At 37.4% G+C, this 21,188-nt stretch overlaps 2 protein-coding genes across 4 annotated transcripts in view; both read right to left on the bottom strand.

Moving 5' to 3' along the window:
* Window positions 1-11,257, bottom strand: part of fam13b (family with sequence similarity 13 member B) — a 73,500-nt gene extending 62,243 nt beyond the window's left edge. For both annotated transcript variants that reach the window (XM_079249730.1, XM_079249731.1), the window contains exon 1: window positions 11,066-11,257. The gene's annotated coding sequence lies outside the window, so the exon portion shown is untranslated. The remainder of the gene's footprint in view (window positions 1-11,065) is intronic.
* A 1,696-nt stretch (window positions 11,258-12,953) lies between these two features.
* Window positions 12,954-20,857, bottom strand: cxcl14 (chemokine (C-X-C motif) ligand 14). 2 transcript variants are annotated; one of them, XM_079250394.1, is made up of 5 exons: window positions 20,732-20,857; window positions 20,542-20,649; window positions 18,832-18,937; window positions 15,712-15,825; window positions 12,954-14,785 (listed from the first exon to the last, which is right to left on the bottom strand). In XM_079250394.1, exons 2-5 carry the CDS (start codon window positions 20,603-20,605, stop codon window positions 14,770-14,772), a joined length of 300 nt encoding a protein of 99 aa, XP_079106520.1. In that variant the 5' UTR covers window positions 20,606-20,649; window positions 20,732-20,857; the 3' UTR covers window positions 12,954-14,769. The 2 variants fall into 2 exon arrangements, with proteins under 2 accessions (XP_079106520.1, XP_079106519.1); XM_079250393.1 differs by having other exon boundaries at window positions 20,542-20,851.
* Between the last annotated feature and the right edge of the window lie 331 nt (window positions 20,858-21,188).

Here is a 21,188-nt window from a genome sequence, read left to right as displayed (position 1 = left end):
GCAGAGTTCCCACAGTGGGATTATGTCATAAAAGAACAACTTCCCTTGCTAGCAAGTTTTTCTTGTTTGCGGCCTGAACACAGACTTTTGTTGTTGTTTCACTCTGCAATCCATGCCAAGCAGCTTAGCTGCCAGTTTCAATTCAGCAAAGCTGATCTTTGGGGTCAAGGTGGAATTAATTTATTAGCTCAAATATATACAAATCTGCCCACCTTACACCAGGTTGGCATGAATTACTAAGCACTGAGTCGGATAGTGGTAACTCTAGTGGACAGTGTGAGTAGCTCAGGAGGATAAGTAGTCACCATCCCATCGGTAAGTTATAGGATTGATTCCAGGCTTCCCCTGACCAAATGTCTGGGCAAGACACTACACCCAATGTGCCCATCGGGGTAGGAGTGGATGTGATATACAGTGTAAGGCACTGGGAGTAGTCTGCATTTTGTATCTACTAGTGCATCTAATTTTTTTTTCTTCCTTTAGCTTTAGTACAAAGGTTTTAACATTTTCCTGGTAAAAGTGAATATGTTTGGGTCATTAAATTAGTCATTTTAAAAGGTGACAACTGTGACAACTGTGATCAATCTTTTTCTACAAAAATTAGCATGGGGAGGTAATTGTTCTGTCAACACACCTTTGTTTGGCCACCTTTAAATTCAGACCAGAAACCTTCACATGGCTGCAGAAGCAAAGAAAATAGCATGATTTCAAGCAATCAGACATGGAGGCCCTGCTCAAATTTGTCATTTACATGTGTCCCTGGTGATCCAATCACAAGTGGGTCGCTTTCATTAGTTGTGCTCCCACCTGCAATAAGAGCTGTCCAGTAAGAAGAAGATTCAACATGACCACATTTAGCTCAATAAACAGTTAAAAATATGTGCTAAAAGGCTGATGATTACAGCACGCAATTTCTGTGGCACTGCTTTTTAAAATGTTCTGCAGTATCATATGATTTATTTCCATCCAATGTTGTGTTCAGTTTTCATCAGCATCTTGTATTTACAACGGGAGAGTCTGACCGCTGCACAAAGCCTTCTCCAGCACATCCCTAATATTCTCAGGTGGATTCAGGTCTGGACTCAGTGGTGGCCAGTCCATGTAAATAAATGATGTGTCATGCTCCCTGAGCCTCTCTCACAATTTGAGCCAGATGAATTCTGGCACAAGGACTATGGCCATACCATCAGTGAAGAAAAAAATTTGATCTGACTTCATCTTTTGGGCACATAATGTTGCTGAATCTAGATTTGAACAACTGCAGAAACCCCAAAGTATAACACTGGCTTGTACCAAAGGCGCAAGACATGACGAGGGTATCACTTCACCTGACTTCTTACTCTAAAACTGCTATCACTCTGAAACAGGGTAAATTTCAACTTGCATGACCACATACCCTTCTTCCAATGACCCATAGTCCAATTTTTATGCTCCCTAGCAGACTGAAGCCTTTTTCTCCAGTTAACCTAACAAAATAAGGGTTTATTCTTTTTGCTTTACAGCTATTTAGTCCCAATTCCTTGAGTTCCATTTGGATGCTCTTACTTTCACTATTAAACACAACCCTGTGCTCTACTTCTATTGGTTTTTTTTTTCCAATTCCATTTTTTTCCAATCACTATCATTAAGTATATTTTTTCCAACCAAGTTTCTTCCTGGAAGACAACAGTTCCCCACAATCTTTCCAATCTAAAAATAATGCATTGGACAGTTCTTAGCCAATTTGTAACACTTTCTGTAATCTCCTTAGATATTTTCTATTTGACTCTTCTTGAAAAGACTAATTTCTGTGACCACCACGCATTTTCCACACCCATAATAGGCAATCAGGGCAGACATACTACTACTACTACTACTAATAATAATAATAATATCATTAAAGAAAGCTCCTGAAAATCCACTGACATTTGCCCAACTAAAATAGTCTACCTCTCAATCAGAACTAGCTTACATCTTGGTGGTGACTTTAAGGCCGGCATATAAATTACATGTATATTAGTCCGTATACAGAAATGCTTCCAGTGTTTCAAGTCATGACATGTTGATCATCTCTCTAGGGGCTTGCCACACTCAGCAGATGTTGACTAGATCAAGCACTGCCCTTAAACCTACTGAGAACATGTTCTCACCCCCAGATTACTTCAGCTCAACCAGCTGCTCTGTACAGGATTTCGCATCTGCCTGCGCATGGACTCAGCCTGCAGCTCTTTTGTAATTAAATTCACAGTAACACTAAGAGATTCACCAACAACTGGTGACACATCACAAAATGAAGACTTAATACATTTTAGCATGATCAGGACAGCTGAAGGAAATAATTTAATTCAGACAAATACATGTATATATGCAGGTCTCAAAGAGACACTTCAAATTAATATTGGCTCATGTTCCAAGACATGACTGCTTTTGTCTCAAAAGCTGTTGTTTCTATTAGAACAACAAGAAAAGTGGTGCTCCACCGAGGCTTGGATGCTACAAGACATTTAAAGTGACCCGTGGTATCTAACATGGGGACATTAGCAAACATCCTATGAGTCATGCAAGTAATGGGCTCAATACACAAGGGGAACGGTGCTCATTCATTTTCTTTGGAACTTGTGCAATGAGGAAAAAATCGCAGCCCTTATGCGTGTGAAGTTTCGTCCTCTTTCGTGTAAACATGAACCTGGGTGCTTGCGACATGACCAGTTGAAAACATGTTCAGCTTTTTCTGCTGTCATGTGGCAGCATAAACAATCAGTGACGATTTTACTGACAGATCAAGTAAAACAAGAATATTTATGGATCAGCCTTGAGATCCGACATCAAATGATGATATTCACCAGGATGTTTCCTTGTTTTTAAAATAGAAAAGCCAAAGTTTTTTTGTTTTTTTTTCTCTTAATCTCACGACGTGTCATTCTTTATGCTTTGTCGGTCATGTACTGCAGCGAGAATGCCAAAATGATCCTAAACAATAAGCATAGATTAGAATATCTAATACAATTCTAAAAACTTAAAATACTATATTTAGTAAGAGTTTTGCAATGATGATAAATTCGTGATTTTTTTATCATGAATTTTAAGAGAACTTTTGAATAGTGATTCAAGAGGCTTAAGAGTAGTAACACGCCTGTGACCAAGTTGTCATACAATAACGGAAATGTGAAAAAATCATTGCATTTAGATATACATACGGTGCTTCAGTGGTTAGTGAGTTTCTAATATGCTGATAGGTTGAAAGATTAAATTTTAAAGTATTAGTTAACTTTTTAATGTTTCTTAAAGTTTAAGTTCGGATCAAGAATTACAACTAAATACTTGTATTGTTCGACATTTTGAATAGGTTGACCTTCTATCATGACAATTATGAAGTTTAAAACTTTTTGTAAAATACATAGAAACTGTTTTTTCGACATTTAAAGTTAGGCAAGAATTTTTCAGCCAGTTTGAAACTTTTCTCATTTCTGTTCTAAGTTTTTGAGCAACCTCTTCCACAGTATCACCATGTGTGTACACTACAGTTATCATCAGCATACATTATTATTTTGGCATTGCAAATGTTTGGAAGATCATTAATATAGAGTGTGAACAGCAGTGGCCCAAGAATAGAGCCCTGTGGTACACCTATACTGCAGGCTTGCAGTGGAGATGTTACATTATTCACTGTGACGCACTGTTGTCTGTCACTGAGATAAGATTGAATCCAGTTAATTGTATTTTCATGCAAACAGAATTTTGACAATTTATTTAGTAATACTGTATGATTCACAGTATCAAAAGCCTTACGCAAATCAAGAAAGACAGCTCCTACCACTCCTCCCCAATCAAGTCTGGTTTTGATCTCTTCTGTTAGATAGCAGCAGGCAGTCTCTTTTGAGTATTGTTTTCTGAACCCAAATTGGAGTGGGTGTAACATCTCCAGAGAATTAAGATGATCCATGAGCTGCTCTGCTACCACTTTTTCCAGGACTTTTGAGATTGAGGGAAGAATGCTTATTGGCCGATAGTTTGAGACCTGGAGCTTGTCTCCTGACTTGTATATAGGCTTGATTATAGCTGTTTTCAATACTGTTGGAAAGGTGCTCTCAGTTATAGATTGGTTAATTATTTTAGTTAAAGCTGGTGTAAGAGTTTCTTTAATTTCTTTTCAAAAGACTGTATCTATACCAAAGATATCCTTAGTTTTACTGCTATTAAGCATTGATATACAATTTAAAACATTGCCCTCATTAACAGTATGCAGTTTTAAAAAAGACTCATCATATTAAAATTTAGAGACAAAACTTACTTGAGGAAATGAGCCTGCCAAATCCAGTGCACAATTAAGAAAATATTGATTAAAATACAATGCTAACTCTGCGTTATTGTTTTGGACTGATCCATTTACTTTAAGTTGTAAAGACTCAAAACTATGATTTTTCCTACCTGATAGATTGTCCATACTCTTCCATAGTAGCTTGGTATTTCCTTTTGCCTCTTTGATCATGTTCAAGTAGAAATTAGCCTTTGCACTTCTAAGTTGCGTAATGACTTTATTTCATAAAGATTTGTATGTGTAATAGTCTGTATTTAACTTAGATTTAAAGAACCTTTTAAGAGCAAGGTCTCTCGGCTTCATAAGGTCCCAGAGTATGCTATTAAACCAAGGAAGTTGCTTTTTATTGCTTTTCTCAAATTTGAGTAGTGTATATTTATCCACAGTCTGTTTTATTATGCATAACATATTTTTACATGAAAGGTTACAACAGTTATCAATTTTACTACACCAGTCTATATCTTTCATATCTCTTTCCAGAAGAGCTCGATTGTTCTTAGAGATATATGGCATTTTAACATTATTTTTTTGTTTCTTGTTTTTATAGCGTAATTTATTTAACTTTCTAACTACCAGGGTAAGATTATGGTCAGACAATCCAACTATGAAATTATAAGTTTTAGTTATTCTGTCTTTTCTGTTAGTAAATATTAAATCAATTAGTGTTTGAGATGTTTTCGCAATTCTGGTTGGTGTACTGATAAGTTGAGTCATTTGCATAGAGTTTGTTAAATCTTTAAGAGTTTTCCTTTCACTTTTATCTAACCAGTTGGCATTAAAATCCCCTAATACCAGCATTTCATTATTTGCATATTTATTCAGGATTTCTTTTAATCCATCATAGAATACATTAGGAGTCTTTGGTGGTCTATACACTGCAAGTATTACAAAAGACATCTGTGGAGAAAGAGCTATTTTTACACCAACACATTCCACAGTTTTTGTTGGTAAATCTATTTGATGGCTATTGAAGCAGTCTTTGACGTATAACAGGACTCCGCCCCCTCCTTTCTTTCCTTCGCGGTCCTGTCTGTAAACCTTGTATCCCGGGATAGTAAAAACAGATGCCGATGACATGGGCTTAAGTTTAGACTCCGTAATACATAGGTAGTCCAGATTTGAGTCAATAAGTAAATGTTGCAATTGATCCGCTTTTGATTTTATACCATTAATGTTTATATGTCCACCAAATACTCCTTTCGGTTTGTTACGTGGGTTCCACAGGACAGACGCATGGTTTACAGTTTGGAAAAGTTTTGTTTTGCGCTGTTTAGATGCAACAACAGACTGTAGTGCGTCCAGACTGTACTTGCATGCACGGGCACCGTTGATCGCCGTTTTAATCATGCCGTTTGCAGAGTTGTCACCGTGCTGCATTGTGCAGGAGGCGTGTGAGGTGCTAATTCCAGGTGCTGAGAGAGCTGTAGTTACCGGTCGCTGTCGTAGGACCATAGGCCCAGGATTTACGTGCACATCGCCGCTTAGAAGCAAAATAATGCACAGCAGCGTTGCTCTTCCCTTCTGAATCGTCGATTGAGCCATCCTCCGTGTGCGTTGATGGTCGCGGTTATCGCAGGCAGACGCTCGTCCGCCATCCAGCACTTCAGAGTAGATGATATATTGGCTCCAGGAGTCCAGAGGAAAAGACAGCGTCTCCAGCAAGCCGCGGGGTGTGGGCGAGCTTTCACGTGAAGCAGCCCAGCCTCCATACAGTTGTGTAGACATAAACGCCAGCACGTAAAAAGACACTATTAACATACACTGTACAATAAAAGTCTTTTGTAAAGGTCATGGTGCCAGGTTTGTAGAGGCATTGATAGGTTCAGGCGGCCTCCCAGATTTTGTTAGGAGAGGTGAAACAGCAGCGCATACTAAGCTGCTGCTACTACCTGCCGCCATGTTCCTTCCTCCCTGCCGCCCCTCTTTGGAGACAAGTGATCTGAGAGTGTGATGCACAGCACTGTTGCTGCTGTTTATTGCATCCCGTGTTGGGTTTCACCTGGGGCGGCGATGAATTTCTGTCACTGTTTGTTGCTCCTCGTGTGTCGAGCCTATAACACTGTAAAATCTGTGCATCACATTAGTTGAGGCACAACTCCCAAATTTATTTATTTATTATTATCATATAGTCTGAATTTATAATTCAACCAAATAATAAAAGGAAAAACAACATACCAAAAAGGATTAATAGATAATTATGATAGATAATTTTGATAACTTAGATCTTGTTAATAATTAAGAATAATTAAGAGATAGTGATACTGCAATGACAGTGATAACCAAAAAAAAATCAGTGGTTAAAATAATGATACAAACAAAAACAGTTAAAATGATAATAATAATAATCTCAGCTAGATGAGGCCATTGGTGGCAAGTTCATTTAGTTGCAGAGGTTGCTACGCCAACAAGTGGCGCTTCAGAAAATCCCACCCTGCAGCCTGTACCAAAAACCCAAATCCCCATAAACTTTTGTTTTAAAAAAAATTCTTTTTGTCACTGTATTTTTGTATGTCCTAAGTGAGATGCAATTAAAAGTGGCCCGAGGTGCCGCCTTCATCCCAGTAACCAAGCAGGAAAATCCTGCCCAGCTCACACACCCAAAGGATGTTTTTTTTTTTTTTTGTTAAAGATTGTTATGTGTAGAAGCGCATACCAATAAAACACATTAAACTGCTGGGCAGCAGAGTTGTCAGTGGCCAGGTGGTAATATTATTAAGATGTTTTTCTCCCAGTGGTGGGCTGGTAACCTTACCATGGTGTATCCTGCCTCTCCCCTGTTACTTACTAAGAAAGTTCATGGTTTGTGTTTCAAATTTATCACTGCTTTGATGTTTAAACTACTGTAAGAATTTTAAAAAATGTACATATTTACTAGTGTTTATTGGCAACAATCAACATAGTCACATGTTAATATTATGTTGATGAAATCACCATTTCAGCTGTACCCTCAAGGCATGGTCCTAAAATCACTTATCTTATTTCCCAGAATTTTTTTTTTTTTTTAATAAAAGAGTGTTATTTCAGTGTTATTTAAACAATCACATGGATCAACTCTACTCACACAACTTTTGAGCCAGGACAGTACCACACAGCATGAAACCGCCTTTGGCCAGGTTTGGCTTGATTCTGAATTTTCACGGCCTTTTTCTCAGTATCAGAATATCTCCATCCTCCGGCAGTTCCCGCTGTGCTCCTATCCTCAAACACTTCTTGAGAATATTGAAGTTTATTATTCAATTCTCTCTGCCTTACTCTGCAGGTATGGTCTAAATATTTGATTACAAAACCAATTTGCACTATAACAAATTTGAATTAAAATGAGGTTATGAAACATATTTTCAGCACAGGTATTAACATGCGCAGACAGATTAAATTTGATGAGTTTATGGCACCGTGAGTCCCGCTTCAGAGAGATTTAGACCATGTTTAGCTTATCTTGGCTTCTGTCCACAGAGCCTAAAACAACCACTCAATAACCTGGCAATAACAGCCACACACTGCAGGAAGCTGTATGACTATTACCCTGCTGTGTGTACGTTTCCCTTCCATATAAAACAATAGTTCATCTTACATACTGTATCTTCTTATCTTACATGGCAGGAGGCTGGAGGGTTTTGACACTGTTGGTATGTGCATACGTGAGATCCTTCACATAAAGGCCAACTTAGTTGGCTCAGTCAGATCTATTGAGGATGAAGGTTAATCATTTGATTGCTTTGAGTGTATCAGTCATGCCGCATATCAAGCTAAACAACAATAATACACAATGATCATATGTCATTTTAGGTTTTGAATTGTACGGTTCTTAGAACCAGTTTAAAAGAGGAAGACCTTTAAAAGGTTAAAGCAGGTATGGGAATGAAATCTCTTTACAAAGTATCTCTTTACAAACACTGCAGCTAAATAATTGACAAAAAAAAAAGAAAATTAATTTGCAAAGAAAATAACTGGTAGTTGCAGCTGGCACGATCAAGAATCCCCAACTCACAATTTAACCTTCAGTGATTTTTGTTGCTGTCTTTTACAACTTTTTAACTGCTTTCCATCTGTAATGCTTGTATTATTTAAATAGATTTGAATGGCCTTGTACATGAAACGGGATGTACAAATACACTTGCCTTACCTTCATACAAAGAGTGATTGTTTCTGCCTTTCTGTTGTATTTCTGCCTATGTATAATCCAACTAATAGTTTAATAATAGACATGCATGTTATAAAGAGGTGGGTGGGATGTAAAGATTTGATTTTTTTTATATTTGTTGCACCTTTCTTTGCAAAATACCATTCCAGAGTTATCAAGAGTTGTCTCCTAGCTAAAAATTTGCCAGCTTTTTACAACAGGCTAATAAAAGATAAATGGAGATACCACCTGCTGATAAATAGTTAATGGGACTTATTGTTCTCTACTCAGGTACTTTTAAACTACCTGCAGAAAAACCCAAAAGGAGCATCAGTCAAATCTATGATAGTGGAAACATTTTCACTGTTCCAATTGTTAGAAACAAAGGTGGGAGGAAATTATAATGTGACTGAGCAAAAGTGATCATGAAACGATCTTCTTAAATAATTGCAAGTAGGCAACTATACTCTGACAAATTCTGCAATAGTCTAGTCCAACCAATCCAAACTGATACAAAAACCTTAACAAGGAATAATCAATCATTTTTTGGTTGACGTGTTATCTACAAATCTATGCCTGCAAATATTGGAAATGCAGAATAAAGTTCAACAGCACAGCAACCTATAGCCTTCAGCGTGACTTCAACTAACACAGAGTTCAAACATATACCAAGGCTATTATCCTTCAGGACAGTGTGATTTATTACAAGACTCTTACACTAGACTTTTGTTGTGTTAGGTTAAGCATTAGGAACTTGGAGCTTGTGTGTTACTGTGTATCGCTATTATTATCCAAAATGTATAACAGCAACTGACTCAACAACTGTTTTTTTTTTTATATCTTTTAAAAACTAAACAGTTTTCCAACATCAACAGCAACACAACGAAGTTGACCTTTTCTCTACCAACACATCTGTCAGCACAGTAGCTGAGCTGTTTTTGTAACGTGTTTTGAGCTATGTAATAAAAATCTCATACACATAAATAAAAAGAATTTATGACTATAAAACTTAAGGATATTTTTTGGTCTCTGTCTCTGTTTTGTACATTTATATTTTTAATTTCCTCCTTGCTTATCTGGTCCATTAGTTTCATATGTAAAGTAAAGACTTCAACACTAAAACCATCTTGACACAGAAACATGAGAGGTTGGTTAAATTGCCGTAATATATTCCATTTTCCACCATGTGAACCCATTTTTACCAGCAATGGTTTAGAGTCACTGACTTTTCCCCCCAAAAGTTACTTTCCAACACAGAGCATTTTGATAAGTATTATTGAGATTTAAAACATATTTATCTATAAATCCATAATTTATTTTCTTTGCAACTGAGTTTTTTTTTTTTAAGTCAATACTAGCAATATAATTATTAGTACAGCCCTCAAAACAATGACTGCTTATGATGTTGGCATCATCACTGGTATGTTACAGCAAGCTATTTAATTGCTATGAAATTCTATTTGAACATAATCAATTTACCACCAAAAAAAACCTGTATATTCTTAGATTACTATTTTTTTAAATAATAAAACAACAATAAATAAAAGTCTTGTGTAGGAGTTAAAAATGCATGTTCTAGATCAGTCAAAATTTTACAGTAGTACAGTTCAGTGCATCTTCTGAGAATTAAGGCTTTATTTTCTGCTCTAAATGACATAAATCTTTATCTGTAAACTGTGTCAGCATGCAGCATAAAATCCTAGTCCACAATACATTAAAGTCTCTGATGCATTTCAATACACCACATGGAAAAACCAATCCTTTCTAATTCAGACCAATGCCCAGAAACAGTTATGCAATCAACAAGAATGAACCTAGAAATGAACGTCCGTCCCTTGCATCATTAAGATGACACAAAGAAATAAACCCCTTAAAGAAAAAAAAAAAGTTAACCTGGATGCACAGGTAAAAAACAGTCGACGTCAAAATGCCTATCCACCAAACACCAGAACATTCCAGCACAGACCCTAAGTACGAGTAGGAAGCCTCTGTCGGTGATGAAGCTCTACAGAAACAGACCAGAAAACGAAACTACCGCTTACAGCTCAGGAGAGCAGCATCGCAATACATCCGAAACTCAAAATACATGGTCTTTTCATGAGCAGCCGTGAACCAGAGCCATAAAAAGAGCCTGATTATAACTTCACCATTGCATCGTCCTTACGCAGAACTAATTTAACAGATAACTATCTGATTAAATAAATTTAAATGTCAACATTACATGCACTTTGACGTTTTTCTTGTGGTCCCCAGAAAATTGGAAACATTTAAAAATGCATGATAGGATCTTTACATATCCCCCCTCCTATTTTCTGTCTTGTAGCTTCCTGTGCCTGCGAACAAGCCACAGATGTGATGGGACTGCTTCTGCTGCTACCAGTTAGCCATTAGCTCCCAGTGAGCTCAAATACAATCAGGAACTGTTTTATCGCCACTGCCCGAAGACATATCTACTTTTAAACAGTGATAGGATTGTGGCATATAAATTAATTAAGTACAAATAAGGCATTTTCAAATAAATTCATGACACAAAGCGTCAGACATAGCTAGCCTAGCAGGCTAGCGTTTGTTAGCGTCTGATATGCTGAGAGATTGAGAAGAAGCGCTGTTAGCAAGGCAAGCTAATCAGTCGCTACGGGGAACCTTACCAGGTCAAAACAAACTGGAACGCGAAGCAAGATGCATTAATTTCTTCTTTGGTTTCTGTAGCCGACGTCCGGTGAGACAGCAACTTCGACGAGATCAAAGCAGACAATATAGGAATATCGTCAGGAGCATTGCAAAAACACTTGAAATGAATGTGGTTCCTGTTTTTTCCCCCTTCTTTTTTTAAGCTCGGATGCCCGTTTGCAGGTCGTTGCTTAGAGAAACTCGCACACATACACACCCTCAAGGGACGAACCTGCCAAATACTGACCCCGCCCCTCTGACTGTGAACGTTGCTGTAGACAGCTGCCAAATACTGACCCCGCCTTATAGACAGAGGCGCTGTGCTAACACACATCATTTTAACATATTAAAAATATTATTATACTAATAAACAATTGTTTAATTAATCCAGTGTCTAACCCCAAAATAAATGTTTTACTTTGTATAATGGGTAACAACACTGTGTTCCTCTTCATTCACCTGTTGTCATATGAAGAATCACGAGATATTGCTACAGCTTTATTAAAATATCCCAGATCTATAAATATCTTTATAGATAGAGTTTGCGCAATTGCCATGGGAATATTAAATTAATGAATAATTGATATCGGGTGAGTTTGGACTCTTCAATAACAGCAACAGACTGGGGCATATTCCACTTGCATTAATGACATGCATAAGGAACTTATTACCAAGTGTTCGGACTGCCAGAAAAATGCAGAATAAGGATAATTAATTCTCCCGTTTGCAGCATATGCACTTATCAGTCTGAATTACCTCGGGTGTGGTTTTGATTTAAAAAGTACAATACTGTGCCTCTTAGACTGATTTCTATTTTAACTCAGTTTTGTGTTTTTTAAAAGTTGTACTGCACACACTGTCTTTTCAATATAATGTATATTCTAATTTTATTTTTTGTACTGCTCTGGTATGAACCAGTAGTGTAAATTTAATCTCCAATTAGCTTGTGCAAGTTCAGTAGGTATTTACTGCCCCCTGGTGGACTGTCAGTAGTACAGCAATTTGGTTTAAAGGAGCTCTATTTATAATCATCAACTACAAATCTGTCATCTTTTCTATTTTCTTTTTTTGGTTTGTTTTATTTATTAGGAAAGCGTATTGCCGTCCCCCTAATAAAAAAAAAAAATTGGGACAATGTCACGTTATAATGCGATACGTTTTGAAGATAAAACGTGGGATATAAACATATTCGTCTTTGAATGAGGAAACTGCATGCAGGACATCAGAGAAATGTCTAAATGGGATTAAGTTATACTTAGTAGGAAATTGTGATAGGAAGCTTAAAGAACAATAATACACTAGACAAGTTGCGTATCGGCAACTTAAGTCTCCTAGTCCTAGCAGTGCACATATCCTTTCTCATTTTAATTTTATATTTCAAGACAGGAAATATAAAATAAGACAGGCTTTCCATAGGCGTGTAACCACTGGCATATGTTGCACAAAAGCTACACATATACCCAGACACATGCATGCACAATCTCACATTCCTGTACGTAAAACAATAAATCGAAATAAATAAGTCAAACAAATAATATTGGACAAAAAGAACTGAAATTTTTCTGCTTGACAAGATTTCCATAAGGTATTTTTCTCTAGCATTTTTAGGTTGCAGCAACATCTGCATACAGACAGTCATACTTTGTTTCATGGTCTTAAAATAAAACAGATCACTTTACATCCATAATAAATTATCACATTATAATTTATTTATTTATTGTTTACATAACGGTCCCAGCTCAACGTTTCCATAATTTATTGTTTTCAATTAATTCAATAAATCAAATACAACCATGAGCTGCACTAAGGATACTTTATTGCATGTGTCTGTTATTGTACACATTATGTATTGTCCCACCACGGTGTTTGTTGGGACAGTCCAAGCGCAAAACTTCATAATACTTGCTACCAATATTAAGATATAAAAATACAACTATAATGCTGTAATACAACATATATGACACTACAACGTTTTAAGATGAATGAATTCTTATGGATTTGTTGACCTGCCCATGTATAAAATGTTTCATTCTATATATTTTCATATCAAATACAAAACATGAAAAATCCACATTGTGAGATATTTCTTAAAAATGCAGATCAATGTGTGGGGAGTCTCTTTGTTGGCAACAAAACACTCAATGGTTATTTTTTTCCCCCTTAAGTTTATACACAATATACAGAGTAATAATAAAAACAATGTAGTGAACAAAATGTGGAATTAAAGAGCAAATGAGAAGCATGCACGATGTATCTTAAATGTCGTGTCGTTTTATATGTGTGTAGTAATTGGGTTTATGAATGATGGAGTATTTTCTCTATTTAATGTTTGAAAAGTCCCCTCACCCCCCTTAAAAACAAACAAACAAAAAAAAACTCGTCTTTGTATTTTGCTGTTAGCATAATTCCACATAGCCCATCTTTACAAACCAGTCCAATCATATGCAGCCGCATTTATTGTCAACAAGTTGAGTCACAAAAATCCAACTAAAGCAATGTTGCTAAAAAAAAACCAAAACAAAACAAAAAAACAACTTGATTGGAATGCCATGGACATCATATCCGAACCGCCTTTGAAAACATCAGAGTATTGAACATCTTTTTTTAAAAGGAATAAATGAGTTGGAGTGCCATAAATGGTGTGAAAGTTAGAAAATAATGTGGACAGATGTAATATGCAGGTGCTCTGACAATACTAAAAAAATCTAGATTATTGTCAGCCTTATCATGTAAAAATGTTACCCAACGGTTACAGACAGTTTATACAGTATGACATATTCTTTCATTACACATTTGAAGAGATAGAAAAAAACAAGCTCAACTATTGAACGTAGATATGGTTTTGCCTTATTTGTATAATAAAAACTATATAGCAATGGCACAAGTGATTTATATGAACTGTGTATAATCTGTTAAATGTAAGCCCTGCAGGTTAGGAGAGAAAACATTTTACAAAGAGGTTGGTATGAAGTGTTGTGCTTGTTTGACACTTATATCTAACATGGACATGCTAAATACACACACGCTTACACACACACACACACACACACACACACACACACACACGTTTACAAACGCACAGTGGTGAATCTCCTCACTCTAAGAATGAAAGAAACATATGGATCAAATGAAACCACACATCTCTGCTACAAATACAAACAATCTAACTGATTTTATCACTGCATTTCAACTACAATCTCTTAACATACTAAACCAGATCCTACACGCTGGCAGTGTTCAAATGTACCTGTGTTCTGAATACAGACTTCTGTATTTTTCAAAGGAAGGTTTTGTCGGTTTCATCATAATCTTCTACAGAGTATTCCCTGTGAATCTTAAAAGGCAAAGCAAAAGAGAAGCCTCTTTACATGACACCTGAACAGAGCAACAACTGTTTGAGAACAGATGGCGGATGTCTTCTCCCTCTACTGAGACAAAAATAACTAAAGAACCTGGAAATGTGAGTGATGTAACTACATGGATGGCAGACTAGAAGAAGTCATCCAGATTATATACAGACGACAGATAACTCTTATTGTGCTTGACAGATCTGCAGGCAGAAGAGGGAGAAGTACAGCTTCGGCGTGTACTTCAGAAAACAGCCCTGGTGATGTTGTCTTGTCTTATTTTCTTTCTTTTTTTTTTATCTCACTCCATCCGTGTGTTCTGGGTAGCTAAGACTTTAGGCTTCATACACCCTGTGGATGAAAATAGAAAACCAACGTTAGAGTTAATTCCTCTTTCAAACTTTTGTAAATTGTCACTTTAAGATCACCCTTTAGGGGTTGCAATGGGTAGGCACATCCCACCCCTAAAAATCTGACTGGCAGTATAGCAGCATCTTTTTAATTTATTCATTTATTTGATAGAGACAAGTATGTCTGAGTCATGTCACACACTACAGCATTTTAGCTAAGGCTAATTCCCAATGCCACCCTAAAGGTCCCTTTAACCTACTCATGTTTTTCTATAAATTAGTGTTACTGTGTTTTTTAAAGTTAACAGTTATACATTTAATTCATTAATTAACTAGCATTTAATCTACACAAGATCATCTTGCCAACAGCCAACAGCAGTGATTATTTCTATCTGTCCTGACAGTTTAGATTTTATAACTAGCATGTAAACAACTACAAAGACTGTGTAATGTTGAGTAGCCATTTGTTTGTTTGTTTTGAAAACTCTTTTCTTAATTTTCTACAATAAATGACCACTTTGGTTATAATAATCAGTTTATCATGTCCAAAGAACTAGACCCTTTTCTGAGGTTTCATTTACATGTGCCACCTTTTTCCTAGCCTGGACCCCGGCGCAGCCCCCCAACAAAAATGTTTAAAATGCGGCCCTGGTTGTACAGAATGAGGCCAGCTGTTTTTAACTGTTTCATGTGTTTATGCTACGACATGTTACATTCAGTCATTATTGTTTCTTTTGGAAAATTTTACAGGCTATTTTCCTTTTTGCATTCCAACAATAATGGCATTATTTAATTATTTTGTTATTAATTAACCATACATTTGTATATGCAGGAAATATTTGTGGACATTCTTGTCATGCACTGATTTACTACTTACATTTCCATAGTTCTAACATAAAGCACAGCAAATGTATCTCAGCTCTTTACCTGTGTTTGTCTTTCCAGATGCGGAACCATTTGACCAGATTCTTTGTGCTCTGAAGTTTGGGATGAAGACAGTATTCCTGCCCTTTGAACCGAGAGACATTCTCCATTGTCACACTGAGGAAAGGAGCGGAGAGGAAACAGCCTTGAAAATACACTCCACCATAAGACATTTGAGTCAAAGGTGAAAGTTGTGTTTTCGCTTTACCCCACCAGAACACTACTGTCTGCACCCAGTCAAAGCAGAATATTGTAATGAAAAATAAAACCTGAGAACCTTTGGATCTTTGTGTTTAATTTAAAGCAGTGGTGCCCAAAGTTGGTGCTTCAGGGCCTGCTCCTGCAGGTTTTTGATGTAGACCTGCGTTAATCCACCTGGCTTTCAGTAAATGGAAGCAACAGACAACAAAGTTCTGCACAAAGAGGGATTCTTTTGAGTCAGCTGTGTTGGAGCAGGAATGCATGGAAAACCTGCAGGGTTGTTGCCCTCGATGGGCACACCTGATTTAAAGTTCCTAGTAAGTAGGCAAAATCACCCTTTAAAGCTCCCTGACTGCCCTCATGGCTCAGAGACACTTACAAATATTTCATACTGGAAAAAATATAGGACCTAAAAATGATAAACCCAAACCCAACAACTAGTAAATCAAACCTCCCTGCTGCCTTAAGGAAACTACAAACGCAATGTCACTAGATTTTAGTTTCACGGTTGCAACCATGTCACTACGAAACCGTTTCATTAGTTTGACTAAAAGCAGGTGCTTCAATAAAGTTGATAAAAAAACAAAACACAACAAAAAAACAAAACAAAACAACATTTCAAACCTTACAAAAAGCCAGTCAAAAGTCTTTTGAGTGCAGACCAGTTAAGTTGCAATGCAGTTGAAATAGTTGCCCCCACTTTTAGCTGTTATTCTTCACTGCCAAGGATGAAACTCCCACAATTTCAAGGATCAGCCTGCACAGCTTGGTCAACGTCTTAGCTAAAAGGCAATATTATGGAGCTGCCACTTAAAGATGTGACATTTAGGTTCACTGAATCAAATGGTCTGTCTGTAACCCTCCGCTTGAGGTAACGACAGAGACAGTCTGCCTGCATGTGGCGTATTCAGACAAGAACAAGAGAATGCGGTGCCGCTCCATCTACTGACGCATTCAAAGCCAAGCAGACCATGAATGCTGAAAGACTGAAAGACTTCACTGTTGCAGTCAGTAACTTTAATGATTTGATTAAAGAGCTTTGCATTTATTTTCCTTCCCATTCAGTAGTCACTTTGTTAGGCTATTCAGGCTTCAGTTGGATTGCTGTGAGTGCTTTGTTATAGAAAAACTGTGTTTTTAAAAGTGCGAGTGGGTAAGAGCATCACACTGCTTGTGCATGCATGCATACCAATGGACACATATCTTCAAGGCTGCTCAGCGGGGATAACGTTTAACCGCATTACTGTTTTAATTTGAGCTTTGGTTTCTGCTCATTATCATTCACCTGAGCAGCCGAGGCCACTGGCTCTTCAACTAGTGAATGATGGGAGTAAAAGGCGAGTGGAAATTGCATAAAAGAAAAGAGAGATGATGAAGTATAAAAAGACTAAAGTAGAAAAGATTAAAGAAAAAGAGCAGATTGAAGAAAACAAGTAGAAATGAGGAAGAACAAGGACATTTGGGGCTCCCTGTAGAGTGCATTTGTGCTTTGGAGTTGCCGCTCAGAATGCCAAGCTGAAAGCCATAAGCAAAAAAGGGGACTCTCATAGTCATTTCTCTCCCACTCTCATTCTTTCTGTGGCTTTCCTGAGCCTGCTGGGGCTCATTTTCACTGTGTTTTAACGGCTGGTGGCCCCCATCTCATGCTAATAGAGCAGCCTTGAATGATGACTTTGTGGCAGGTAGCGCACACAATGAAATGACCCTGTAAAGCTGGAGAATGCTGAAAGGATCGTCAATTTTATCTGAAGAGTTCCCAGCATTTTTTTTCTTTTGAAAATTATATAAACTTTGTAAATGCAAGTTTATCAAGAAATAATGCAGAAAAAAAAGGGTTTAAACAGATTTAAATAGCAGAGTTGACATGTTATCCTCAATGCATGAACATGCACAGAAACTTTTCCCTGCCGTTGCCCAGACTGTCTTCGGTGTGTGACTGTAATTTGGCAGCAGGTGGCAGCAGAGTTTGTGACTTTGACGCTAAATAGACTCCCTGGAGGCTGACATAACATCCCCATCTGGCACGTCTCAGTGTAGCTTTGACACTGAACTTCAAATACATCCCACACAAAAATCCAAACCCACATTTCTGACTCTTGTGATTCTTGATTTTTGCACTCAGGCTGACAGAAAAAAAGGCCTACTTGTTGTATATAAGTGTAATCTAAGTTAGGAGTGTGCTTCAATGTATAAATCTGAGCAGTCTTAAGAAGATGCTGCTTTCCAAAATAACTCAAATAGAAAATAATGCCAGATGTGAGCCTGAACCATGTTTTCATGGGTTATATGTCAGATGTCCTGGAGACAGTGGGTGGATGGATCAAATAGAATTTAAGAGTGAGGCTATGGGCTGTTGTGCAGGCGCTCATACAGATAACTTTTAACATGCATGTAAACCCACACTGCAGTAATAAAGGCAATAACCTAATTTTATGATGTAATTACAGTGTCTTGTTTAACTTATCCAAATAATCTGGAAAGTTCTGGAGATGTGAGCTTTTGTCCCTCCCAACTTTCAATCAAGCAAATCTCCACCTTCTGGGGGCGGAGCTTAATAAAAAATCCATGTCACACTGCAAAGGGCTCAGATGGCTTTTTAATCGCAGATCATAATGTTTGTTTATTTATTTATTTTTTTATTTCCATGCAGATGTCAAATACTTTGAATTTTACTTGTTATTTTTGACAGAGATTGCACAGCCATAGATGTAAATGCACTAGCTGATTGTGCAGGTTTTATTCATACTAAGACAAAAAGGATACTATATGAAGATGAAGAAAAGAGGATAAAAATGGGTTGAAGAAAACAGGAAAGAATAAAAAAAAAGATTAGAAATATAAGGAACAAGACATAGGGAAAGGCTACAGACAAGCAGATGGATAACAACTGAAATGACAGGAAAAGTGACTGTTGTGACTCACAATATCATCTTCTCCTGGCAGTTAGGGTGTTTAGGTTTGATCTCCAGCTTCTGCACATCCTTGTATCGGATCTTTGGTCCTTTTCTGGTGCACCTGCACTTGTAGGCTGTTAAGAAACACAACACAGATGGTTCAGGTTTTGTTCTTGTCAGTCCTTGTATGTTCTCAGAAAAATGATGTAATGTGGGAGATTAGAAATCCAAGAAAAAGGATCTTCATCGTGATCGCTTCCAGATGTAGAATCCCTGGCATATTCAACTGATTGGAAAATAAATCTTTGTGATGTAACAGTGAATGGGCATGAAACCAAGTTCCCAGTTTCCTTAGAATATGTTACAGTATCATCAGTTCTTATATGTTGGCTATATCTGGCAGACGACTCTTGACATTTCTCTTCAATGTGAGCAGAATTTGAAGGATGGGATGCTTAAAAACATAACATCTGGAATTTAGTTAAAACCCTCCAAAATATAAATAGTACTTAAGGTTCAGTTGTTATCTGCTGCACATAAGTTATATGAAATGACTTGTTGTATTAATAATTTCTGCAAAGGTGGAGAATAGAGGCTTAAGCTCTCTTACAGTGTCACTGTTTCCAGCTGCTTTGTTTCAAATATTTTATTTAAAAGACACACTTTGAGCACCGTGATATAAATGGTTTACTGCTACATGTTGCTGCATTACTAAAACATCCGTACATTAGGTCCAGATGTTAAGCCACTGCAACCATCTTCTGTTAAATAAACAAGCAGTGAGAATTGGTTTTGCTGGGCTGTATATTTGTGATGACCCAGATAGTCCAAGGTTTCCTCCATCCATCACCCTGCCATCTATGCTGACCTCCAGCCACTAAATCTGTCACAACAAGCACCACAGCGGAGCTGGTGGAGAGCACAAACACACCTATCAACAAAGGCCAGTAAAATAGGGGAAACGTGTTAATACTGTGTGGAGGGAACCAGCTTCAACACATCACAAAGACAAACAGAAGGAGGCGCATGTTTACTCTAGTCTGAAATGAAGGGCTTGTTTACATCTTTTTCTAGTAGCTCCAAGCTTGTAAACACCATCCATCTCAGAGAATACTGAGATTGTTGCACATAAAAATGTGGTGGAAAAAGTCAGCTTGATTTTATATCCCTGAATAACATTTAGGTTTATCATGAGCATTTTTAAGCAAACAGTTGAAAGTAATCTGCATGACAACAAAACAAATACAAAACTTTGGGAAGTTTTTCCTAAACGTTCAAAAATATTTATCCTCTGAAATCAGTCTCTATTTGTTCATTTTAGGAATATTGGACTGAAAAGATTTGGCTACATATGTTTGCTTAACTGCGATGGACTGGCGAGCTGTCCAGGGTGTACCCTGCCTGTCGCCCAAAGCCAGCTGGGATAGGCTCCAGCTTCCCCGCGACCCTGAATTGGAATAAGCGGTTCGGAAAATGAATGAATGAATGAATGTTTGCTTAAGTGGTTCAATAAAGACACCAGATGTCAGAGGGACCCTCGGGTGTATATAAACTGCCACTTGCAAACACTTCACGAGATCAGATTTTCTCAGAACGGTACCATTTAGGTAAATAAAACCTGATAGCCTATTCCTATTGTTTATCTACTTACATCACTGTAGTTTGAAACTAAAAACAAGCATTTTAAAAACATGAATAAAATAAAAGAAAGAGCAAGTAAAGCGGCATGAAAGTTTACCTTCAGCGCTCATGAAGTATAAGGACACCGCTAACAAAAGCAGTATCACTGTGCGCCGATGCATGTCTTCACAGGTTGACTAAAAAATCTGTTTTATGAAAGAAATTCCTAAAAAAAAATTCAATCCTTCAGTAGGCACAAAACCTAAGACTTTTATAGGAAGTCGATAAAATCCACAAGCGGAGATTACAGGCGGGGAGAAGTGAGGGAGCGCTGAGGAGTTTCTGTTGTGTGGAGTTCCTTTGGTGCGCTGATTGTGCAACTCCGACGTGCGTACTGCGCGAGACTCCGGTCCGCCGATCAGGTCTCTCCGTCTCCGTCGCTTGCAGTGGAGAGGCAGGCAGTCTTTAAAAAGCTGCCCCTGCTCCCAGCTCATTAATATGCACGACCAGGCAGCGAATCAAACACTTGTGGCCTGCGACAGAGAAGTGGAGAACGCTGAGTAGGAGGAGAAAACAACAAAAAATAATGTACAAACGAGGCCCCAACAACCCGTATAGATATACATATACGCACACAATATATGTATATATATATATATATATATATATATATACATATATATATATACATATATTGTGTGCGTATATGTATATCTATACGGGTTGTTGGGGCCTCGTTTGTACATTATTTTTTGTTGTTTTCTC

The sequence above is a fragment of the Telmatherina bonti genome, assembly GCF_933228915.1.
Source record: "Telmatherina bonti genome assembly, chromosome: 12".
In the NCBI taxonomy this organism is placed as follows: Eukaryota; Metazoa; Chordata; class Actinopteri; order Atheriniformes; family Telmatherinidae; genus Telmatherina; species Telmatherina bonti.
Note: the sequence above shows the minus strand (reverse complement) of the source record. Positions and strands in the feature narration are given on the sequence as shown.